General features: G+C 50.5%; 2 protein-coding genes across 8 annotated transcripts in view; one reads left to right on the plus strand and one right to left on the minus strand.

Annotated features, from left to right (window-relative positions):
* The window catches only part of LOC142824442 (beta-galactosidase-1-like protein 2), a 54,221-nt gene extending 51,056 nt beyond the window's left edge, over window positions 1–3,165 (plus strand). For all 3 annotated transcript variants that reach the window (XM_075916402.1, XM_075916400.1, XM_075916401.1), the window contains one exon: window positions 807–3,165. In XM_075916402.1, the coding sequence (XP_075772517.1) occupies window positions 807–893 (87 nt within the window). In that variant the 3' untranslated portion in view covers window positions 894–3,165. The remainder of the gene's footprint in view (window positions 1–806) is intronic.
* A 366-nt stretch (window positions 3,166–3,531) lies between these two features.
* The window catches only part of LOC142818185 (galactosylgalactosylxylosylprotein 3-beta-glucuronosyltransferase 1), a 72,399-nt gene continuing 50,509 nt past the window's right edge, over window positions 3,532–25,421 (minus strand). For 3 of the 5 annotated variants that reach the window (XM_075916405.1, XM_075916409.1, XM_075916410.1), the window contains 3 exons: window positions 20,291–20,587; window positions 6,049–6,164; window positions 3,532–4,762 (listed from right to left, as the gene is read on the minus strand). In XM_075916405.1, coding sequence (XP_075772520.1) covers window positions 6,078–6,164; window positions 20,291–20,587 — 384 coding nt within the window. In that variant the 3' untranslated portion in view covers window positions 3,532–4,762; window positions 6,049–6,077. Of the gene's footprint in view, window positions 4,763–5,572; window positions 6,165–20,290; window positions 20,588–25,421 lie in introns of those variants that run through there. The other 2 variants (XM_075916408.1, XM_075916407.1) reach the window with 2 other exon arrangements.

Consider the following 25,421-nt stretch of genomic DNA (forward strand, 5'->3'; position numbering starts at 1 on the left):
CTCTGCAGACCCTGGGCAAGGTGTAGGGCAGGGCTGGCTCTGTGCTCCCAGAAGTAAGGGGCAGGCCCATGGGCATCCAGCCCTCGGTGCTGCCCAAAGCACACCATGCTGGGCCCCGAGCATCCCCCGCCCGCCCTTCGCAATTTTAAGGGCCTGGGGCTCCTGGCATCACTGCTGCTGAAGTAGTGGTGGCAGCTGGGAGCCCCGGATCCTTTTGGAACCCCGGGTCCCAGGGCAATTGCTCCCTTTATCCTCTCCCACCCCCCACTGCCAGGCTTGGGTGAGAGCTGCCTCTTCAAGATGCTTTTTGGACTCAGGTCTGTCTAGGAACAGCTAGGAATGATCAGCGCCTGAAAACTGCCATTCATCTGCCGATGCAAAATGGGGGGTGGCCCTTTCTGTGCTGGAGCAGCACTGTTCCTTGGCTGGCAGTGCAAGAAAGCAGATGTGGTGAGCACTGACTTTGGATCAGTCTTGCACATAGAATTTGAAGGGCAGCACAACTCAACAGTCAAAGGCACCTGTCTGGGGAGCTGCTTACGCTTTTCACTGCTGTGGAGTCTTAGACTGATCCCTTGACATCGGGGCTATACCGAGTAGAACATATGGATTCCTTGTTTGGGTACACTCTGGAACCAGTGGGCTGGTGTATTGGCCATATTCCCTTCCATGGGAACATCCTGCCATCATCCCCCCAAAACTCAGCCTTGATCTCCAAGATCCCAAAGTATTTCCCTGATGGAAAGAGCAGTGATTGTAGTTTTAAAGGCATTTCCCTTCCCCTCCCCTATCTCTTTATTCCGTAGATTATCGTTTTTGAAGAGCGCATCCCAGGCTGGATCATACAATCCGTAGATTTGCCTTATCTAGGAAGGACCCACTATATAGACTGAGCAGAAGAGCTGCCTCCTGTTATGGATAAATGCGTGGGGACACATCAGTCCAAGTACAGCGTGGCTTGTTAATTCCCACTAGACCAGTGTAAAAGATCGGCTCTCTGGCAACAAGTTTAGGAGGTAGACATGGCTCACCCCGAGAAGTGAGTCCGTCATTTTGTCCCAGGACATCTAGCCCTCAACACGACAGCTGGCCTCCAGCTTTCAGTGATAGCTGTGATGTAATGGACAACCTAGGGGCAAAGAGTAAAATAGGCTGTTGGGAGGGAGGGAACCGTCTGAGTGGAGCCCAGGCCCTGGCCCAAGATGAATGCATCTCCTGTTTGACGAGAAGGGAGAGAATTTCTGTGAGACAGAAGAACGGGATGAAGAACATTCTGCTGTGCTTTCAGGCAGAATTGAAACCGTCTTTGTGTGGAGAAGGGGTTTGGTTTGTTCAGTTGTTGGAAGACATTTTGGATGTTAACAGTTTTTAATATTCTGAGGTTCTCTTTTTTTGTGGGGAAAACTCAAACCAGTTTTTAAAGTTACCTGTGTTTCTCCTTTGTCAGCCTCCACCCGTGCAGGACTGTCCTGTCAAACTAGGGTTCCAGTTCAGAGCAGGTTCAGAAGCGGGAATGGATAAGCAGCCCACTGCTTTAGATTCAACTTATTACTTAGCCACTTGCCCACCAGACACACTTTTTACTCCCAGCTGTAATATTTCATACTTAAGGGGCCCAAATCCCATCTCCTCACAGCTCCCCATTGACCTCAGGGGAAGCGTTCATGAGCAAAGCTAGCATTAGTTATCCTTGATAGGAGACCGTGTCCTCCTGTGTATGAACAGGACCCAGACTTCAACTGAGGGAGAGCTAGACCGGTTACCTGGGAGAACACAAATCAGCGCGCTCTGGTAGGTTCTAGCTATGCTTTTTTCAGGGCTTCTTTTTGAACTGATGTAAAACAAACAGGGATAAGGGAGCCTGGGAAAGAAGCACTGTGGTGATTATGTTCTAACTCCCCACCTCGGTAATCTCCAGCTGGGATCCCTGTTTGACAAATCAAATATTGCAGCTCTTTTCAATGCAATATTTCAAATATTGAAAAGAGCCATTGCTCTCTCTGAAAACCTGCTCACCTCCCCCCCCCCCCCCCCACTTAATGTACAGGGAAGATGGTTTACATATCCTCAAACTCTCATGCTGTAGCCGTAAGTGTGCAATTGGCTGTGTCCAAGAGCAGGTCATGTCTCCTGCAACCAACATGCTCTCTGACCCTGGAGCAGCTTTAAAAGAGGAGTCAGGTCAGTACTTGGGGGAGTAATTTTCCCCCATGTAGATAGAGGAGTCAGACCTACCCAGCTGGTAAAGGCAGTAACAATCAATTTCACAGGAATTTTAACATTTAAAAACCATATTTAATTTTATTTAACAAATTAAATACAGTTTAATTAAAACTGAGAACAGACAGTGCAGCTGTAATACACTCCATCCTCCATCCTAATCAGTGCCTATCTTGACTTCTGCTCTCCTGGACCCGGAGCCCATGATATCCACCATACCAACTGAAAAGGCTTAGTCTCCTGTAGCTGATCTTCTAAGGAGGGTGGAGTGTATTTGTATTTGCGGGGTTGTCTTTAGGACTTGACCCTTTGCATTTTACCAAGAGTTGTTCCCTACAGAGGATGGAAGGCTGCAATCCAGCAGGGTTGTTATAATAAACAAACAGACATGCGGCTAGGACATCAGTTGAAAACAACTTGAAGAATATCATGACAACTTTGTAACCCTTTTGAAAATACCTCATTGTTCCCCCTTTAAGATACACAGACTGAGTGCTGCACTCAGGAGGCTTGTATAATAATGGAATACAGCTGCTTTGATGCAGAGCACCACTGTTTAACATGAGCTAACAATGACTGTTCCCAAAATGCAAGTGGATACCAGTTGCATAAAATCATTGCTGTCCAGTTTGGATTTCAGCCACTGTGTATAAAGGAAGGTTTTCACAGAAGCTATGTAGCCAGGCTTCCATGAATGGAAACTACACAACCTTTTCAGCTACAGAAGGTAACTATCCCCCCAGTGACTGTTTTGATAAATACAGCAGGGAAAATAAAAATTCAAAATAATTTGTTTTTTAAATATTAGGAAATATAGATTTGTCACTATTAGTCCAATGAGCCTTTTCTGCCCACTGAAGCTAATACTCTGCAAGAAATATTCTATGTATTTTAATTTTATATGCTGTTATGGGTTAAAAAAATAAGTTGAGTCTCTTTACAGGATTACATTTTCCTTTAATTCACATGTAAAATTGTGCTTCAGACTTTTCCAAAAGAAGGGGGGATTGATTAGATTTTGAAGTCTGACCAAACCTAAGCAGCAGTCTAGGAAAACCATTTTTAAAAAAGGGGCTGGAAAGCGGGCGGACGGGAATTGATTAACTTCCTTTTGTGTGTCACCCCGTCAGTGTCTGAGTTTCAGACATAGAAGCATCACCTAAGATACTAGAGACTGCTGCTTCCCCTCCACTTTTGATGCATCTCTTTCTTGTGCAGAGCAGTCAAAAAAAACCATCCAAGTAACTTTCTCCTGGAGGAAGGAAGAAACCACATGCAGCACTAAGGTTTCAGGTATTTCAGGTTGTTTGGGTTAAGATTATTTTGTGCTGGTATTTTTTCAAATTATTATTTTTACTCCTCCCTTTGTGGAATCAGGTGTGGGAGCAACATCGAGATACTGTCGGGGAAGCTACAGAGCACCGGACAACCTTGCTGTGTGCTCTTCTAGAGAATGGCAAGTATCGGACTGCTCCACTGACTTGGTTGGTACCATGTCGTGACTCTGGTTTTCAGAAGTAATGTGGCCCTGAAATGGGGGGAGGCTGAAGGACATTAAAATCATTCCTAAATCGACTAAAGAAGGTGGGGAGTAATAGAAGGAGGCGGGGTTGCTTGTTGCTCAGCGATTCCGTCTTTCCAGTGAACATTGGAAGTTAGACCTAGGGTAGGGGATGGAGACTGCAGCATCGTTCAGTGACATGCTGAGTGGTTCCCTCCCGTATTGTTAAAAATAAAATGCGTCTTGAGGTAGGTGCGCACTTCAGGGAGCCCGACACCTAAAGCTTGTCTCAGCCAGGCTAGGCCTCAGCTGGAGGATTCAAACCCACCTTCCGTTACTTTAGCGTGGAGGATGAGTGTGGCCACAGATGCTGTAGACAAGTCAGTACAAGTACACAGAGGTATGTCAGATCCTCCAAGCCATGGGGCTGATGAAAGGGGGACAGGTTGGAAAGAGAGCAAAGATACTTGGTTAGCTGTTACCTGCCTTGCCTTTCACCCTTGTGCAGTGTAATAAATACTGAGTAAGTAGGTTCAAAATTAAGGGCAAAGGTGCTGACTCTGAGTGCAGATGTATCCTGCACAACCAGAGCACTGCTGCACACAGACACAAGGTATGTGCGTCTCCAGCAAGGTGTCATGCTCCTCCTGATGCATCTCACCCTTGCTGTGACACCCTGTGAAGCCAGCCCCGGGGTCTGGAAGACAGCTCCAGGTAGGCCTCCTCTCGAGTGCATTGTGCCCTGCACACGCTCCTTCCAGTCCAAGCATCCCGCAGGCTTTGCCCCTTGTATTGAGGGCGAGGTCAGTGCTGCGGTTTCTGTGCTTTTTCTCTGTCTCCAGAGGGCCCGGTTCAGAGTCCAGGAGGAAGGTCGGGAGAGTCTGAGCAGTGCAGGTTTGGTTTGTTGTTCTAACTTGCTTGTTTTTCATACGTTTAACACTTGAAAGTCAGGAGCAGTCCTTGCAGCTGCGTGTGTCTCTGGCTGGCTGCTGTCGAGAAGAGCCTCCAGGCTGAGAGCAAGCTCTTACAAGAGGGAATCTGCTGCAAAGCAAAAGCAACCAGTGGGTGTGTTACCCCTGTGCCTCATTGCTGCCCTTTCGAGCAAGCCTAGTGGTGTGATTGTTGGTGCGAGGCATCTAGGTGCTGGCAAAAGGGAGTATGTGACAGCCCAGGAAAGTGATGTCCTCTCTACAGAAAGCAGCTACGTATAACAACCGGGCAGCTTGCACCACCTTGCCCTGACACGGTGTCCCAGTGGAGTGTGCAGCCTCTGAAACACCCACAGTGAGGCTTAGTGGGAATCCACGTACGGTAGCAGGGTCCACATTATTAATTTGCCTTGTAAAGTTCCCCCTCATTGTAAAGTTCACTTCCAACCCTTTCCCTCTTTCAGGACTCTCCTCTCCAGGTTGTTCTAGTATCAGGTTCCTTTTCTTTTTTCACCATCCTGTCAGTTATTAACCAGACCATCATTCTCTTGAGATTTTTTTTCACCCTCATTTTCTAAAATACCACCCTTTTCTGGGCCTTACCTGTCCCCTTTAAATATCGCCCCATCCTTTATACCAGGAGCAGGCAATCATTTTTTATTGGGGGATGAGAGGGCACTCCAAGAATTTGGTAAGTGGTCAGGGGCTGCACTCTTCCATGATATTGAGAGGGGAGTTTCAAGGTCTGGGGTGGAGGTTGGATGCAGAAGGGAGCACTAGGTAGGGGACTGGAGTACAGGAGGGAATGGGGGGTCTGGCAGAGCATTGAGACTTGGGGCAAGGGATTGGAGTGCAGCATTCTGGGAGGGGATAGAGGCACAGAAGATTTTGACCTTGAAGAGCAGGAGAGGAGGGGGTGAAGGGTCTGGAAGAGAATTGTGACCTGGGGCGGGGGACTGAAGTGCAGAGTCTGAGAGGGTCTGGGTGCAGAACTAGGGCTGCAGAGGGTTGGAGGGGCTGCGGGTGCCAGTGCACTTACCTTGGTGGCTCCCAGCCAGCAGCCCAGCAGGTCTCTCACCCAGGCTCCCTGCCTGCTCCACCCCCACATGGCACTCAGAGTGGCCAGCAGCGGAGGCCGTGTGTGGCTCTTAGCACTGTGAGCCAGGGGGGATATTTCACACACTGCCTGCCCTCCAAACAATTCCTGGCCAATGGCAGCTGCAAGAAGCAGAGAGCCTGCTGGGGGGTCCTGCTGGGCCTGTGTCCCTGCTTTATACACACACATTCTCCTCTCTCAAACTTGGCTTTCAGAGAGAGACAGAGTGCAGGTACGTTCGTACTTCCCTTGAAAGATTCCTCCGGTCCTCTCCTCCCTCTGGGTAGAGACGAGGGGTGTACCTGTTTCATCTCCGCTCAGCCATGCAGCGTCAGATTTCCACGTTGGGATCTGTGAAGCCTTTCTTTCCCTCGTTCACCAGCACGGGTTTTTCTGTCCTCGTGTGCCACACTAGAATCTGAACCAAGCCCACAGGAGTCATTAGCTGCATCTCTGCACCAAGATAACAAATGCTCTTGCACATTAAACTAATAGTGCTTGTTAACTACCTACCCAAGAGAGTAGTCGTGCATTCCCAGCCCTAGGCGGATTTGCCTAAAGCTTCATTTGCCTAGGGCCAGTGAAATGCACCATGTGCAAAAATTACCCATTTGGCAGCCTGCTGTCTCAGATCATTAACCTGCTCCCTCCGTTGATTTATCAACTAACCTCCACTAAAGGCTCATCATCCTTTACACTGATTTTGGCTGTTCCATCAGCTCCCTGGAATCAAAACTTTTGCATGTGTACACACCCCCCCCTCCCACCCACCCCCTCTGACTCAAAGTGCTGAGGCTCAGCTGACGGTGTAATTTCCAGCTCCAGTAGGTGTCTGTGCAGTGGCTTTGGTTGAGCTAGCAGACTTAAAGCAGAAGTATTGTCACCATGCACAGGCTAGTCACCAGAGCCTCATCCCCTCCCCACACCATGGGTGTGCATTCAGGCAGCTAGCTGCCGCTGCCGCCTGTGCCACTGTGGATACCTCCGTTTTGAGCACCGTCATTCAGTCAAAGCTACTGCATGTATGTCTCCTGAAGCTGGCAATGACTGCACTCTAGCTGCACCATAGGCATAGGCATAGCCCTGATAGTTGCATATCAAGCCACTCGAACATTATCATCCACTCACTGTACAGCAGACAGCTGGGCTGAAAATAGAAAAGCATTTTGCTGCTGGATGCACTCCTTGTAACTCATTTCAAACCACCATCTAGATGGACTTACTGATTCTCTGAGGGCAGTGGTGCCTTTGAAAAAAGCCAAAGGGCGGTGAGGGCTCTCACTTGCTAGGGGGGAGCTTTTCTGTCAGCGATAGCAGGGGTGCACTGCCCATTTAGTCTCCCCAAAAGAGTGGGTGACTTGCTTTCGGATGGCTGCCCCCCACACTGGCTTTAGTACACAGCACGCAGTGCCATGTTCTGGTGTGCACGCGCCAACTAACCTTGCTGAAAATCAAATCCTCCAGAAACACGAGGGGCCAATGGGTAGAATTTTACACAGCTCAGCCCCTTCTTGTTCTACACTGTTTGCTAGCCTGCACAATCACAGCTTGGCAGCACACTGAGGTTCTGCTCCATTGCAGCCAGACGTGTACCTTGTCTTGTGTATAGTCAAGTGAAGTGTGGGCTTCAGCCACAGCTGCATCATCCCAACACCACCCCCATGGGATAGAGGCATGGGTGAAGGCCCCACTAGGCATCTGGGCTATTTGTGCTTACTAGTTCCAGAGTAGCTAAGGGAGGTATGTCTCCACAAGGCCCTGGACCAATGTAACCACAGCAGCACGTGCTTCAGTGGGAGCTGTACAAATCCACCTAAAATCCTGGAGAAGTGCTCAAGGGGGTTTAACGCATGCAGCTTCCACTTCCCTGCTCTGGGGGTCTGAGCTTGCTCAGATATGTCTACAGGAGCTGTAATCACACCCTAGGACAATAGGCTGAGATGTACCACTTCATGCTACTACCTTTCTTGCCTGATACTGTACTGCCAGAAAATGTTGTTCCTACGTTTCTCCACTCTGCCTGGAGGCTACCATCTGACAGTGGGCCATTATCCGAGTTGGCATGTGTGTTTATAGAGGCCCTATTAATCCAGTTGAATAGTGTTTGGCCCTACTTACATTGATCAGAAAAAGCTATTAAAGCCTCCAACCCCACTATGCATGGTGGTCAGTTAAACAGTATTAGGAAACAATTTCCCACCAATCTCATTGTGGTCTAAAATGTAGAGCTGGGTAAAAATAGTTAAGAACAATTTCTAAACGGTCAGATTGACTGAATTTCTAAAAGTGAAAATGGGAGTTTTCCTCTGAAAAAGCGGCAGGGGCCGAGAGGGAGAAAATCTTTCAATTAAAACTTTCACAAATGCTTCAATGTATTCAACGTATTAATTGTTTTTCATATGTGGAACTGTCGCTCACAAATTTCTAGCCACTTTAAGACAATACCTAGGCAGAGAGAGCTGGAAGCCGGCTTACGCTCTGTACCCACACCACGTAAGGTTACTTCTTATCACTCTGCTTCTAGCACCTGCATCCCGGGCTGAGTATAAGAGGCAAGGGGAGGTAATGCCTCCCCTAGTCTTAATGCTCAACCTGTTCTCTCTTGCTATCCCTATACTGACCATTCCTGAAGGCTCCCAGGGTATGTCTACACTGCACCCTTTCTTCAAAATAAGCTATGCAATTTGTGCTATGCAAATTGTGTAGCTTATTTCGAGGTAAATTTGAAATTTGGCACTGTCTACACAGTGCCAAATTTTGAAATAAAGCGCTGTTCCGAAAAGTCCCTTAACCCTCATGGAAGGAGAGTTACAGGGACATGGGCGTAGCACACCCTTTATGTCAAAATATATTTCAAAATGGGTGCACTTAAAGATGCAGAATTGCTCTTTTGGGATACTTCAGGCATCCCAAAATAGCGCCTCTGTCTAGACGTAGCCACAACACGCTATTGCTCCTTGCAAACTGAGGACTCTTCCTGAAAGTGAACGTAAAAGTGAAAAGCCTTCTGGCTTTCTAGATCTATTCACATAAAACTGAACCTGTGAAAGAGTCATTAAGTGGTAATGAAGCCATTTACAATGCTTGTGCCAAACCTATTAACTTGCCTGGGCACTTATTAATGGATCTCAAAGTCCCCGTATTATTTCAAACCAATTTCAAAAGCCAGCTCAACAGGGAAGCTACAGAGCTTAATTTCATTTGTAAGTTTGATAACAAAGATGTCAGCTGGATGGCCCTTTACATTTCACTTCCTAATGACACACAAAAAAACAACAACAAAGTGTACTTAAAGTGGGTACTAAGTATTCTTATTAGCTTCAGTTAGCATGGACACTCTAATTGACAATTTCTTTTCCTCCTCTTCCCCTTGCTGTGCTATAAATAAGAGAACTGGACCCTTAAACTCCATTCATCTGAAGAAGTGGACTGTGTCCACGAAAGCTCATGATACCATATTACATGTTTTGTTCGTCTCTAAGGTGCTGCAAGACTATGAATTGTTTTTTAAATTTTTCCTGTATCAGACTAACCCAGCTCCCCCTCTGGAACTATTCAAGGACAAAAAGAATTGTGCATTACTATCTCTACCAGTTTTTAGTTTAATGTTGGCTTTTAAATTAGTTTGTTGCTGAAGATTAGTATTCATTAGTTTGTTGCTGAAGATTATAAAAAATCACATCTCTGAAAAATCCTTGCATGGGTGTTTAGATGCACAATCTGAGCATTCAGCTTTAGCCTTCAATTCTTGGATCTTCAGACATGTTGTTTTAATTAAATTCTCAAAAACGACCATCATTCTCTAAAATACACATTTTAATTTTAATTACTATGGTATAAAAACTTGCTTCCAGAATCTTTCTGTCCTTTCTATCCATTATTCATCCTCCCCACTGAGGAGAGCCACGAAAGGGACCAACTGACTAAATAGCAGTTTGGCAGAGAAGAGCCTGAGGATTACAGTGGATGAGAAGCTGGATATGAGTCAACAGGGCGCCCTTGTAGCCAAGAAGGCGAATGGCATATTAGTTTGCATTAGGAGGAGCATTGCCAGCAGATCCAGAGAAGTGATTATTCCCCTTTATTCGGCTCTCGTGAGGCCATAGCTGGAGTATTGTATCCAGTTCCGGACCCCTCACTCCAGAAAGGATGTGAACGCATTGGAGAGGGTCCAGCAGAGGGCAACCAAAATGATTAGGGGGCTGGAGCACATGACCTATGAGGAGAGGCTGAGGGATTTGAGCTTGTTTAGTCTGCAGAAGAGAAGAGTGAGGGGGGATTTGAGAGCAGCCTTCAACTTCCTGAAGGGAAGTTCCAAAGAGGATGGAGAGAGGATGGTCACAGTAGTGACAGATGGCAGAACAAGGAGCAATGGTCTCAAGTTACAGTGGGGGAGGTCTAGGTTGGATATTAGGAAAAACTATTTCCCTAGGAGGGTGGTGAAGCACTGGGATGGGTTCCCTAGGGAGGGGGTGGAATCTCCATCCCTGGAGGTTTTTAAGTCCTGGCTGGAGAAAGCCCTGGCTGGGTTGATTTAGTTGGGGTTGGTCCTACTTTGGGCAGGGGGCTGGACTTGATGACTCCTGAGGTCTCTGCCAGCCCTGGGATTCTATGACATTCTTTTTCTTCCAGAGAGCCAGACAAACGAGTTTCCCTTTTACTTCTGACAATAGTTTTGAGAGAAAAAACCCCTTTGTTATGCCGAAAAGCTTTGGAAACATTTGTAACAAACATACAGTGACATTTCATTTATATGTCTTGTTATGAAAAATCACACCAAATAAATTAGTGTTTCATTTTTCTAAACGTGACGAACTTCGTTCTGAACACACTAACCTGCTCTGACTGATTAGCTTAAAGTAACGTCTTCGTTTCAGTGAGTTAAATATGTCATAACCTGGAATGATTATTTGATGAAAGCTTAAGAGTAGATATAAAAGCAGCTTATAAATAGCGATGAAGAAAATGTAGAAGAAAGAAGGGCTGCATCCCCAGCTCCCCTGTAGACTGGTGGTTAGTCCAGGTGCTAGAGGGCAAAACAGGGTGGATTCAAGTCTCCCGAGCTGTGTGCGCCCTGATCTTCCTGGGTTAGGGCAGCAGGTGCTGCCCTTCAAAGCTGTTTCACCGAGGGCATTGCTGTGTCCTGTTAGGCCAGGGATGGATAAAAGCCTCTCAGTGGATTGGAGCCAGACCTCCTAGAGCTTTGAGCTGGCCTGTGCGGCTGTTCCAGGCCCTGCAGCCCCCTTCCCCAGCGTTGCCTGGAAGGTGTGAGCCCTTTAAATAGAAGCAGTTTAAAAGGACTTGTGTTCCCAGGTGCAGCGCTGGAGCTGCAAGCCCTTTTAAAAGGGTTCACAGCTTCTGCCCTGCTGCTAGCAGGGAACCCAGCTACTTCACTCTCCAGTCCAGTGGCTAGGATACTTGCCCAGGTTGAAAGAAACCCTGGTTTGAACCCTTAGCTGTTTAGCAGGGGTTGGTGCTGGGTTCTCCTGCCTCCTAGGTGAGCATCCTTTGGGGTGGGCTAGCCTTGTCCTGAGCCCCTCTCTTTCTCATGATGCTGTAGACTTTGGAAAGAGGGGGCTCAGGGCAGGTTTTGCTCACCAATGACTCTCCCCAGGAGGCGGCAGCCCCCAGATCACACCTCTCAAAGAGCAGGCGCATGCTGTGGGGTGCCTGCCACCTGGTGGACTAGAGAGACTTTACTGCTCAGCACCAAAGCCTTTTTAATAAATAAAAAAAAGAGCATGAGGCCCTGCAAATGGCCTCTTGCTGTGGTACAAGGGCTGTGCTCTCTCTCACCTCAGGCTCACCTGTGAGGTGCAGGGAGGAATTTGATCCAGGGGCACCTGCACACCAAGCCAGCACCCTAACCCCCACCCCACGAGGGCTCTGCGAGTGTCCTGTGGTCGAGTTAATATATAGTCAGAGTTGAGCATTAAGACAAGGTGCCAGCTCCCATTCGCCCAGCAGAAAGGGAAGTTGAACCAGCTGATCTTTGGCTGTAGGGCAGGTACCAAAGCCACATAACTACCAAGGGGCTTGGTGAAGGGGGTTGGTCCAATTCTCATTCAGTATGTACTGAAAGTGGCCCCCTTCAACAGAAAAGACTGAACGAGCCCCCACAGCTGACACCTGCTCGCCCAGCGCTCAGGCCTTTCCGTTAAGAGAGAAGCAATCGAGGTTCCAATCACTTCTCTTTAAAAAACAAACCCCACACATTCAAACCCCACCCTTACACACCAGGGGCGCGTCTAGACTGGCAAGATTTTAAACTTGCCAGCTGTCTACACTGGCTGCTTGAATTTGCGCAAAAGCACTGACTTTGTAATGTACAAAATCAGTGCTGCTTATCATAGAACCATAGAGCTGGAAGAGACCTCAGAAGGTCATCAAGTCCAGACCCCTGCCCTAGGCAGGACCAATCCCAACTAAATCAACCCGGCCAGGGCCTTGTCAAGCTGAGACTTAAACACCTCTAGGGATGGAGACTCCACTACTTCCCTAGGTAACCCATCCCAGTGCTTCACCACCCTCCTAGTGAAATAGATTTTCCTAATATCCAACCTGGACCTCTCCCACCACAACTTGAGACCATTGCTCCTTGTTCTGCCATCTGTCACTACTGAGAACAGCCTCTCTCCATCCTCTTTGGAACCTCCCTTCAGGTAGTTGAAGGCTGCTCTCAAATCCTCCCTCACTCTTCGCTTCTGCAGACTAAACAGACCCAACTCCCTCAGCCTCTCCTCATAGGTCATGTGCTCCAGTCCCCTAATCATTTTGGTTGCTCTCCGTATTACTTGCGCAAATACTTTCATGCTCCCGCTCAGGAAAAAGCCCTCTTGCGCAAGACTACTTGCTCAAGAGGGCCAGTGTAGACAGGGAAGAACTGTTTTGCGCAAAAAAACCCCGATGGCTAAAATGGCGATCAGGACTTTCTTGCGCTAAATCTGGAGCTGAGTATAGGAGCCTCTGCCCTCTGAGCTAAAAGCCAGCTGGCTCCCTGGGCCTGTATCCTGATCATGGTGGACTTTCGAGAGAGGCAGGATTTTACTGCTCCAGCAGCAAGGCCTTTTTAATTAAAAGGAGCAAGAGGCCCTACAAATGGCCTCTTGGTCAGATACAAGGACCCTGCTCTCACATGCCAGAGGCCCTCCTGTCAGGATTTGCTCTAGTCCAGGGGCACCGGCACACCAAGCAAGCACCCTCACCCTCGCACCATGGCGGACTCTGAGTGCTATCTCTGTTCCGGTGAATGTAGAGTTCAAGTGGAGCAATTGAAGGCACTAGAGCACACTGTCAACTCATTTCTCCACAAGCACAAAAGGGGATTTGAACCTGCCCCTCTTTGCCTTCAGGGCAGCTACCCAAAGCCCGGGACGCCAGAGGGTGGCACAAAGGTTTAGTGGCCAATGGTTAAGTGGAGTAACACGGCCAGTTGTCAACATCAATGGCTAAAGGAGCCCTCACCTCTGAGCATCTGCCAGGTCAGCACTTCGGCCAGTCATTGGAGAAGTAAGAGATCAACCATCAAATCCTGTCTCAGGGAGCATAAAGGGGAGTTGACCCAGTACTCGCTCTGTTCAACGAGTAAACAATCAGGCCCCTCGCCTACAGGGAGACTCCTGGGCTACGTCTACACTGGCATGAATTTCCGGAAATGCTTAAAACGGAACAGTTTTCCGTTATAAGTATTTCCAGAAAAAGAGCGTCTACATTGGCAGGCTGCTTTTCCGGAAAAGCCCTTTTTCCGGAAAAGCGTCTGTGGCCAATGTAGACGCGCTTTTCCGGAAAAAAGCCCCGATCGTCATTTTCGCGATCGGGGCTTTTTTCCAGAAAAGACTACTGTGCTGTCTACACTGGCCCTTTTCCGGAACAGTTTTCCAGAAAAAGGACTTTTGCCCAAGTGGGAGCAGCATAGTTTTTCCAGTAAAGCAGCTGATTTCTTACAGTAAATCATCACTGCTTTTCCAGAAATTCAAGGGGCCAGTGTAGACAGCTCACAGCTTATTCCGGAAAAGCGGCCGCTTTTCCGGAATAAGTGGCCCAGTGTAGACACAGCCCTGGAGTGCTTGCTCTTGGCTCTCAGACTATTTAATTAATGGTTTCAGAGGTCACCCCCGTTAGTCTGTTTCAGCAAAAACAAGGAGTCCGGGAGCACTTTAAACACTAAGGCTACGTCTACACTGGCCCCTTTTCCGGAAGGGGCATGTTAATTTCAGAGATCGCAATAGGGAAATCCGCGGGGGATTTAAATATCCCCCGCGGAATTTAAATAAAAATGTCCGCCGCTTTTTTCCGGCTTTTAGAAAAGCCGGAAAAGAGCGTCTACACTGGCCCCGATCCTCCGGAAAAAAAGCCCTTTTCCGGAGGATCTTATTCCTACTTTGAATAAGCTGTTTGTCAGCTCAGTGCGCTAGTCTGGACGCTCCCCTGCCGACGTGAAAGCCCTTTATTGACCTCCCCGTTATGCCTCGTAGGATGAGGTTTACCGGGGAGGTCGATAAAGGACTTTCATATCGGCAGGGGAGCGTCCAGACTAGCACGCTGAGCCGACAAACAGCTGATCAGCTGTTTGTCGGCTCAGCGCGGCAGCCATTTAAATTGAAATGAAGCCGCGATTATTTAAATCGCGGCTTCATTTCCCTTTGCCAAACAAACAAATCTACGTGGCTCCGTCGACGGAGCCATGTAGTTTAGACGTACCCTCAGAGAAGGAGGGGAAGGAAGCCAGGCCAGGGTATTTGGGTTGGAGGTACATCTTACATTGCACTTAAATTGAAAAAGTGATCTTGTGGTTAAAAAGGTTGGAGACCCCTGGTCTAAAGACAGACAGACACAGGCTACATCTACACTGGCATGATTTTCCGGAAAAGCTTTTAACGGAAAAGTTTTCCGTTAAAAGCATTTTCGGAAAAGCGCGTCTAGATTGGCCATGGACGCTTTTCCGCAAAAAAGCCCCGATCACCATTTTCACAATCGGGGCTTTTTTGTGGAAAACAAATCTGAGCTGTCTACACTGGCCCTTTTGTGCAAAAGTTTCTCGGAGAAAGACTTTTGCCCGAACGGGAGCAGCATAGTATTTCCGCAAAAGCACTGACAATCTTACATGAGATTGTCAGTGCTTTTGCGGAAATTCAAGCGGCCAGTGTAGACAGCTGGAAAGTTTTTCCGCAAAAGCAGATGATTTTGCGGAAAAACGTGCCAGTCTAGACACAGCCACAGGGTGTAGGAAAGGACAGAGGCAGCACAGAAAGGATCAGTGGAGTGGACTGGAAAGAAGAAGGGAAGACTTTCAGGACGCCCCCAGCTTCCTATATCCCCCCACCCTTTTACCAATCAAAAGCTGTCATGGCATCTGGCATAAGAGAGACCCTGTCTGGGAATGTTTTGAAGAAATTTGTTTGCTGGGTACAAAGGGAGAACGTGGCAAGTGTAAGCAGAGCAAGAAGATGATGCAGAGCTTAGCAGCAAAAATGGAACATCATGAGGAAAACTGCTCCTTGGGAGAAACTGACATGGATGAAAATGTGGCTGAGAGGATCATCTGCTTAGTAACTTAAATAATTCACTTTGCCATGCGTCATCTTCAAGAGCCTCTCTATGCCTTTTAGCGTAAGTGTGTTTTGACAAGTCAATTCCCAAGCTGTTTATTGTATGTTGCTGGAAAAAAGGTTTAGCTTACCTAATCCATATGGCTTGTTTAATTGCTAACTAGGTGTAGAATCTATCATGGAAGTGTACGATACAGAAAGCTGCTGGAAGAGAAATCTAGAGTTGCCCATTACCACTTTGTGTCCTTTTCTGATTTTATATACGTAATACATGCCCCTTGTTTTGGAACATCATGGCTATAGAACAGAACGGTGATGCATAAATCTGTTTCCTATTTCACTTCAGCATAACTCAGCTTTTCCAAGGGAACTCCATTCTATATTTGTTTTCTCAAAAAAACCGAAGTGCACTGAGTTCAATGGGGTTTACTCCCAAATGAAGTGCACTCTAAACACGGTCAGGCTTAACTCTTTTTGGTAACTTGATTTAAACCAATTATTTATTTTTGGTGATTTAAATCAATCCGCCCAGCAAACACCAGACCCACCCCAGGGAGACCACCTCTTATTGCAGGTTCCAATAGTGTTACCCTATGTGACCTCACCTCCCTGGACATTCAATAATGAATTTAAAAGTATCTGTTCTTCCACAAAAGGATTTTCTTGCCCCATTACCAAGGGAGACATCTGAACTGGAGTTCATGTATAAGTTCAACACAATCAACTGAGGCTTCAAGAAAGATCTTAACTGGTTAATGCACTACAAAAGCAATTCCCCCCCCCTTTGATATTCGCATTTCCTCATCACATGCTATGAATGAGACATCCTGCCTGACTCAATTAGCTTAATTAACACTGGTCCTACGACTGACAGGTACCGTCTTTTGCTGTAATTTCCACTCCAACCCATCTGAGGAAGTGGGTTTTCCCCACGAAAGCTCACGACCTAATACACGTGTTAGTCTCTAAGGTGCCATGGAACTGCTCGTTGTTTTTAAAGTTACCCACTAACATGACTACCCCTCTGAGACCTATGTGAACGAGGGGACTGCCCTGGTGCTGACGGCTGAAACCCGAATGTATCCCCCGTTCAGACAAAGCCGACATTCTGGTTACCTGCAGAGTAAGTCACAGCCTCTAGGTCTTCCTCAAGCCTTTTCCTCCTGATTGTTAAGGAGTCAGGCTCAACCCATCTGGCACCAGAAGCAATAGCATGTGGCCTTGTATGTCCAATGGCAGTGAAGGAATTGAATAGCCTCTGCCCCAGGAACATTTGCAATCCATCCAGATACGTGCAGTCCCGAGCGCTGGCGCCCCAATCACTGGGGAATAACGCAAGCAGAAAGGGAGGCAAACGTCCCCTAGAAGATACTTGTGCTGCTCACACAGAGGGGGAAAGAGTACAAACGGAGGGGGCTGATCTCATCCCCCTCTCCGCACTGCATTCAGCACACACCCCTTGCCAGAGGAGGAACCTCTCTCGCCTCCGCTTTCAGCAGGGGCATCATGCCGGAACCGCGCTGCGCTTCAGCTCTGCGACATCACAAAGGGAGCCTGTTCCTTTCTGCATCTTGGAAAATGCAGGGTAGCAGCAGGGTTCACAGATTCTCCGTTTTAGCTCGGGAAGGGATGTATTTCTCCACGGAGCTAGCGCAAACCCCTGCCACAGCTGCAGCGCTGCTCACCCCCACAGATACCAGTGAGGAAGCTCCGTTCTTTCCCCATCAGCCCCATCCTTCATGGCCTGTAGCCTCGACACTAGCAGGTCACCCTAATTGCGACGTCTAGTCCTAGCTCTCTCCGTCCACACCTACTCTGCCTCTCTTCTCCTCAGAGGCAGCAGCAGAACCTCCTGCTCCAACACTCGGCCGCAGGCTGGCTTCCTTCAGCAGCATCCTCCCAAACAGTTTCAAACTCTCCGATGGAGTCTGAGATTGGAGCCCAGTGCATGCTGCACCCAAGAGACAGGAGAAGGGGGAGAAGGCGGGCTCTGAACTGCAGTCGCCATAGATATTTAATTACATGTGACTGATAAATTGCTACCCAGACCATTCATAACACAAGTCTGCCTCTCTCAGAGAAGCACATCTCCCCCATCTCCATGGAGAAAGCTCTTTTCATTTTTCCTCTCAGCACTGGCAGCGCCTGGCAGGGATTCCAGGGCGGCCTGCCTCCTTTTGTCTAGGAATCCCTGCAGTGCCCCCATTCATATCATTTTCCTTTCATTCCCCCCTCTCCGGCAGGTATTAAGCCAGAGAGCGCAACACAGGACTGATTTATTAGCCAGTAAATAAGCTTTTTGCAGGCGTTTCAGTCTGAGTCTGACGAGAGTGATAAAAATGAATACCAGGGCAGCACAGGGGACATCTAGGGAGGCATCTGGCCAAGAGCCGTCTGCCCAGGTATCTATTTGGCCCCTATTAACCATCAGATGGAAAGAGCCACAAGCTTTAGTGTATTGGTCCTTCCACCGCCTGAATCGGAGAAGTACCAAGTACAGATGGGAAACTGAGGCACACACCCCACAGCCAAGAGCCTCACAGGAATTTAGGTGCCCCGCTGCCACTGATTTGATCCCCTTCACTTTCCAAGAGATGGCAGCAGAGCTGATCCCACTGACGAGCGCCCCTTCTGAGGTGCCCTCAACCCTGCTCCGATCGCTCTCCGGGCAATGCCCATACAGCGTGTACCACCACTTGGCAGCTCTGCCAGAATTTCTGAGCTCTGCCTCTGCTGAGTTTGGCCCCTGCCTCACACCGGGCGGGCGCGCTACGTGACGATCGCTGAAGGGAGGCTCGCGGCAGCTGGGAGCAGAGAGGCAAAGCGGGACGCCCGAAGCGCTGAGAGTTGGTCAGGGTCACCCTGTGGCCAGCCCCAAAGCAAATCTCGGTGACAGCTCCACTGCCAGGTCAAAACCAGCCCGCTCCCAATCCCAGCCAGCACCTGACCAACAGCACACGAGCTGCAGCCTGTCAGACTCGGCACAAACGCTCCCCCTCGTCTGGAAATGAAGTCCTGGCAGCGTGTCCCACTGCGACTGGCCTCGCTCTCCCCTCAGCACAGTGACAGCCTCCCTCTTGGGAAGGGCTACTCTTCTGTACATCGGGCTCTACCACGTGCAAGGAAGCTTCTGCCTCACGTTCGATTCCCTGGCCTACTGCATCCTGCCCGTACGCCGTCCTTAGAAGGAATCGCTCGGACGCGTGTTCTACCCCACGTGCCTCCTCCCTGCCTTTCACACTAGGGATGTTAAATCTCGGTTAACTGAACAGTCGAGGAACCTCACGAATTCTTATCGGTTACTCGACTATTCGATAGTCCCCGGGGCAGGCCCAGCAGCCAGTGCGCTCCGGCCTTACTCCTGAGACACCCCCTGCCACTTTGCGCTGCTGCCTCTGTATCAGAGGTGGCAGCCTGGGGTGCTAGGCGGGAACTGGTCCGCGAGGGGAGCCAGTTTAAAAACCAGCTCCCCTCGCGGACCAGCTGCCTGTTGTCCTGAGCTTCTACCTCTGATTCAGAGGCAGCAGTGCAGAGTGGCAGCAGCCCCTGTCTAGGGTGGGGTCTCAGCTCCTGGACCCGGTGTGAGCTGGAACTGAGCCGGGCTACCTGTCCTCCCAGGTCCTAATACACTTTAGATGCAGAGCTGCAGCGGGGGGAGGTCTCAGACCCAGTCTGAGCCAGGACTGAGCCAGCCTGCTAAAAGATGTACTGGCGGGGCAGAGAGGGGGCTTGCGTATAGTCTATAGCATTAACCTATAAGCTTTTGCGTATCAGTTAATGGGTTAATCGACAACACCGTGACAACCCGAATTCACACCAGAGTGAGCTCTCAGTTCTCACCTCCCTCTGCTGTAGGACGTGCCCCCTCATCGTGGTCTTGCCGGGCAGAGCAGGGCACATTCAGTTCTGCCCACAGCAGCAGAGAGGGGGAGCAGAGAAGATGGTCTGTCTGCTGCCAGTGCCACAGTCAACTCTATTTGCTTCATGCCACTTCAGCACCATCTTGGATCCTGTCTCTTGCCACCATGCCCACGTGCCGGGCCGGCCCGAGCCATTTTGGCACCCTGGGCCCGGGCGCACGGCGCATACATGGGCCCACCTCCCCCACAGGGAGCACGGGCCCGGCCCCAGGGCACACAGCGCATGCGCTACCCGGGGCACCCCCCCGCAGGGGGCACAGCACATGTGCTGCCCAGCCCAGCCCGGCCACTGCTGCTGGCGCGCAGTGCCTGGCCGTGCAGGGCCCCGCGGCCGTGGAGGGAAGGGCGCTGCGGGGGCCGGGCGCGCGGCGCCTGATGGCACCTATAAGAGAGGCTGCGCACCCCTTACAGCTGCCATCAGGTGCCCCGGGCAGCTGCCCGCCTCGCCCACCCCTTAATCCAGCTCTGCCCACACGGATGCCTCTCTGCTCTATTTCTCGTCCTCTTCACCCCTCCATTTCCTGTAACATCTTAGGAGAAGCAGGAGCAGAGCTGCAAATTCACGCTGATGTTCGCTATTGTACATGAAAAAGGGCACCCCTAATGCAAATGCAAAGCAGCGCCCGTCATATAGGAAATGCTCTTCCGTACCATGCATAATTCATCTGCAGAACTCACTGTCACAGGACGTTATTGAGACGTTCATGTAAATCGTGAGGATGACAGCTAGAGTTAGTGCAGCTAGCAGAGACGTTTCGAGAGGGGATAAATCCTCACACTCCAGGGCAGAAGCCAGCCACTAAGGGCTGGAATTTCAGATGCAATTTCCCCACTATGTATTTTACTTCGTAACTGCCCATTTGTGTGTGTGTGTCGGGGGAGGCCTTTTCTTGAAGCATCTGAGACAGCATATTGGACTAGATGGGCATTGGGATACTGGTTTGGACAGACGACAGGTCTGATCCTATAGGGCAGTCTCTATGCTCCCTTTTCGAGCGTCTGCGTCTCCTGGCAGTTGTGGTTAGCAATAGATACAGGAGAATGGCTCCTTCCAGCCTATGTACCTGAGTCCATACCTTAGTGCAATTGGCAGCTTTTGGCTCGAGGTCATTCAGGGTCACTAGTTCCCGGAGAAGGCTGCTCTCCTGGTACCCTCCTTTTACTCCTCGCAGTTTGAAGTAAGCCTGAGATCGCTGGAGTATCAGCCTGAGGTTCACGGCAAAGCCCGCCATGTCAATGGCAAATGGGCGGTGGGGGTCGAAAACCGTCTTCCAGCCGTACACCTTCCCTGCTGCGTTCACCTTGGGCGACTCGTAGCGCAAGCCGCCCACAAAAGCCACCGGCCACACGGACACCTTCCTGGTGGTGCGCATCTGGGGGCAAGGAGAAAGAAGGGCACAGTGAGTGCACGGGGAGAGGACCCCCGCTCTGACAGCTGCCGACACACAAGTTTGGACTGGACACTTCCACCACACATGCAGCGACCCCAGGACAGCCCGAAGCAGGAGTAGCATTAGGCCTGGATGCTCTGAACCAGGTACAGGCCAGTGGACTTGTACAAGGAAGCGAGGCAGCATAAATACTGTACAAATGAAAGCCAGGAATTCTGGATTCTCTTCCCCGCTCCACTGCAGGCTCCTCTTGTGAACTTGGCCACGTACTCTGAGCCCTGTCCGCCTCCGTTTGCCCAACGGTGCAAGGGGAGAAGCCCGGTATGACAGGGTGCCATGGGGGAGAGGGTGGGACGATGGCAGGAAGGGGCAGGGCTTGGGAAACGGTAATGGACAGGCCCTCCTCTCCCGGACTCCTGGGCCGGATTGAGCAATTGCTCCAGTCTGGGTAGCCTGCAGGCTGGCAGTTTGAGACCCCTGCACTAATTACTCCCACTGAGACCTTCTATGTGGCAAAGATCTAATGCAAGGAGCAAAGCAGCTAAGAGTTACATCCAAGCTTCAAAAATCTGCTTTTCAGCCACAAGCCTCAAAGCACTTCACAAAGGTGGGTCAACATCAGCATTACCCCGTTGCAGAGGGGGAACGGAGGCACAGGGAGCGCTCGTCCTGCATCACTGGGCGAGTCAGCCACACTGCTTTTAAGACAGATGATTTCTGGAAATGAAGCTATAAAGGAGTGGATGGGAAACAGGATAACATTTGGAATCAGGGACCGTGAACATAGTTCTCAAATGAGGGGCAGAGAAGTAGCCCAGCTGCGCAGTCAAATCCAAGTCAACAGGATGAGGTTTTACAGTGATTTATCCTGTCTTGAGTCTGCTCTGCCAGCAGGAGCAAGCTCTTGCTGCTGTACAGTCTGCTTTTTCGACCCAGACCCTCACATGGGATTTCCCAGAGCTAATCGTGAGTGCTCATTGCAGCGAGAGAGCACGAGAGAGTTGCCCTTTTGCACCACACACGCCATTGGCAGCCCTTATCTGCAGGAACCAGTGACCTATGTTTACTGTGCACCCCCTTTCATGGTTTACCTGTTGCCTGATAATGCAGGTAGGTTTCAGGGGAAGGAGAGTAGGGTGTCAGTCCTTGAGGATTGTCCTGGAGTTTCCAGGAATTGAAGATGAATTAAAGACCATGTCACATGAATGCACCTCCAGGAATACATCCAATCCAAACGGACAGCCCTAGAGGAGAGGAATCTATGGACAACAACGTGTCCTCATTGCCTTCTTAATACGGAGCGTTCATTTCAGAACCCTTCTGTGAGAAGGAAGCAATGAGGCAGCTGGATTGAAACAGCGTTCAGCCTGGTCGGCCTGCAATTGTATGGATAAACCTCATTTACTGGGTTCTTTGCTCTAGGTCTTAGATCTGTGCCAAATGGCCAAGGCAGCAATCTGCCACCTTGTCCTCAATATACTAGTCTGTGCAAATAAATCCAAGCTAAAACAGAAGTCGTCAAGAACGAGGGAGAAACAGGTGCCCCTGTAAGATGGCTCTGGGTGTATAACCCACACACTTAGGCTCTGTCTACACTCGCGGCTTCTTGCGCAAGTAATATGCAAATGAGGCTAAGGGTGAAATATCGCCGAGCCTCATTTGCATACCTAACGAGCCACCATTTTTTTCAGAAGAGGCTCTTGCGCAAGAAGGAGCGTCTACACTGCCCCTCCTTGCGCAAGAAAAGCCCACTTGTGCAATGCCGCTACACCTACTACTTGAGAGGAAGAACGGCTTTGCGCAAGAGGGTTTTTCTTGCACAAGAAGGGGCAGTGTAGACGCTCCTTCTTGCGCAAGAGCCTCTTCTGAAAAAAATGGTGGCTCGTTAGGTATGCAAATGAGGCTTGGCCATATTTCACGCTTAGCCTCATTTGCATATTACTTGCGCAAGAAGCCGCGAGTGTAGACACAGCCCTCCTGTGGTTCACTGTCCCATGCAGCTGCACCTAGACCACAGCAACAGATAAGATCAAGAGACTTCTACAGCATGTGCTGAGAGCCAGCTGACTTTTAGCTCAAAGGGGAGAGGCTCCTATACCAAGCTCCCGAGGTCCCAGGTTCAAATCCGCCCCGTGGCAGTTACAGGTGCAGTGCGTGTACCTTGAAGAGAGAATGAACAGGGAGACCTCTGGCAGGATTATCATGTCTTGTGCCACAAGAGCTTCCTGGAGCGCAAGGCAACAGATCCTCTCAGATGAGTGATGCGGGGGGTTAAATCGGCAGTGAAGGGGTGAAACTAAAAAACACGGGTCAGCTCAGGTTTCCAAAGGGCCTTTTAAATGCTCCTCAGGCTTTGTGTCAGCAGGTAAAGCAGGTGTTATGATGCCCATTTAATAGCGGAGAGAGGCATGAAGGGAGGAAAGAGGCTCCCCTGAGGAAACCGATTTGGGACTCGAGATGTGGGTTCTTGCTTGTGCCACGTTCTCACTGTGTGGCCATCAACAACTCTCGTCATCCGTGCCTCAGTTTCCCCCATATCCAGCAGTGATAACGTATACTACCCTCACTTGTCCATGTACAAGAAGTGCAGAGGGACTGCCGCAAAGGGAAACACATGAGCCCTTCAGCTAGCCGAGATTGCCCTCTTCCAGAGGATCTGTGGCACAGATAAAACAAAGCTCTAACCACTTGGGACACTATGTCCCAAATGTCATTTAGAACAGAGATATTCCCTATGAGGTGGTGGGAGCCTCATTGCCTGGGATATTAAAACTAGACTGGATCGGGAAAAAAGCCCGCACTGGTTAGGGGGAAGGAGGTGCTGATCTTTCCTGCCCCTAAGGCCTCGGGTTCCCGGTGAAGTTATCCCTCGGACCTTGTCAATGTGGTGATGGAACCTTAATGGCCCTGGCCCTGTGTTTTCTGGGGCTGCTGAAAAGCTGCCTTGTTGGGAACATAATCCTAGTTTCCCATAGGGATGTTAGCGGTTACCCGGATAGCCATTTAACCAATAAGCGATTGCTTACCGGTTAACAGCCCCAGTTAACCACAACCACCCAGCCGGCCCCTACTGCTCTGCATTTAAAACTCCGACTGGCAGGCTGGCTCAGTCCCAGCCCACAAGTTCGGTTTTTTAAATGAAGAGCACACAGGGGAGCCACCTGTCACCCTGTGCTGCTGCCTCTGATACAGAGGCAGCAGTGCAGGGTAGCAGGCGGGAGCCGGTCCATGCGGGGAACTGGTTTAAAAACAGCTCTTGCCTGCTGCCCGTCCTGTCCTGCTGCTCCCCACCCTCTCCCCCATGGCACCCTGTCATTCCGGGCTTCTCCCCTTGCACAGTTGGGCAAACGGAGGCGCACAGGGCTCAGAGGCAGCAGTGTGGGGTGGCAGCAGCCCCTGTCCATGGGGGACCCCAAGCTCCCCTCAGAGGCTGCTCTAGCATCCCACAGAGCAGCTGCGGAGCAGCCTCTGTCCACAGCAGGCCGGGCTGTATCAGAGGCAGCAGCATGACCCAGGAGTCATTGAATAATGGTGGAACTGCTAAGAACTGATGTGGATACACGATTACTAAATTAGACAGTTTCTAACAGCCCTAGCTTCCCAAAGGCCATGGACTGTCTCTTGGGGTCACTAAACCCTGAGCTACACATGGCAAGACACATGGCGAAGACAGGAAGCCTGTTCCGAATGAACATCCACAACCTCCAAACACATAAAACCCTCCCCTCAGGAACACGGGTCTTGTGCTAGAGCAAGAACTGTCCAGCACATTCCTTGTAGACTTTGCTCTGAGCTCCTGGGCTTCAGCCATTATCACCCGACCCCGAATCTCTGAAATGGACCTTGGGAAGTCAAGTCCAGCCCCCCAGGCTGAGGGAGGACCAAGTAACCCTAGACCGGGGTGGGCAATAATTTTTGGCTGGGGGCTGCCCCGGAAGGGGCGGTGCCTAATCCGGAAGGGGCGGGGCCAGAATGTTTATGAGCTTCCCCAACTTCAGACCATAACTGATCTGGGGGTGGGGGAGCCCCTTTGCCCCTGCTTCCCACTAGGCACCTATGCCCCTGGGAGGGTGAGAAAAGGCTTCACACGCTCCCCCGCTCCCAGGCCCTGATTGGCCCGAGGATGGGAGGGTGGGGGGAGTGCGCGAAGCCCCCTCCCACCCTACCCCCGCCCTGCGAGGCACGTGGGACACTTCCAAGTGCCATGTGCTGCTCGCAGAGCGGGAGGAGACGTCACGCGCTCCCCTACCCCCACGTCCTGGTTGGCGTTTGGGCGGGGGAGCTGTGCGAAGCTCCACTCGCCCTGCTCCCGCCCTGCGCAAGTGTACGGCACCTGGAAGTGCAGCACGCTCCTTGCAGGGCGGGGGTAGGGCGGGAGGAAACGTCGCACGCTCCTCCTGCCCCAGGCCAATCAGGGTTTGGGGGCGGGGAGCGCGTGACGTCTCCTCCCACCCGGTGCGAGCGTACGGCATGAAGTGCAGCATGCGCCTCGCTGGGCGGGGGTAGGGCGGGAGGAAGCTTTGTGCACTGCCCTGCCCCCAGACCCTAATTGGCTTGGGGGTGGGTGAGCAGCAGGCTGATCCGGCCCATGGAGGCCCTTTTGCCCACCCCTGCCCTAGACTACCTCTGCCAGGACCAATCAGTTCTTATCAGAAACCTCCAATGACAGGAATTCCACAACCAGGGGCGGATGAGAGCGCCGCGGGGCCCCGGGCAGCGACATTTCCCGGGGCCCCTCCTTTGACACGGCGCATGCGCAGGGCCTCGGGCAGTACGGGGCCTGGGGCAGCCGCCCCGCTCACCCTGCCCTAAATCC

Source organism: Pelodiscus sinensis, unplaced genomic scaffold (assembly GCF_049634645.1).
Source record: "Pelodiscus sinensis isolate JC-2024 unplaced genomic scaffold, ASM4963464v1 ctg35, whole genome shotgun sequence".
NCBI classification, from domain to species: domain Eukaryota; kingdom Metazoa; phylum Chordata; order Testudines; family Trionychidae; genus Pelodiscus; species Pelodiscus sinensis.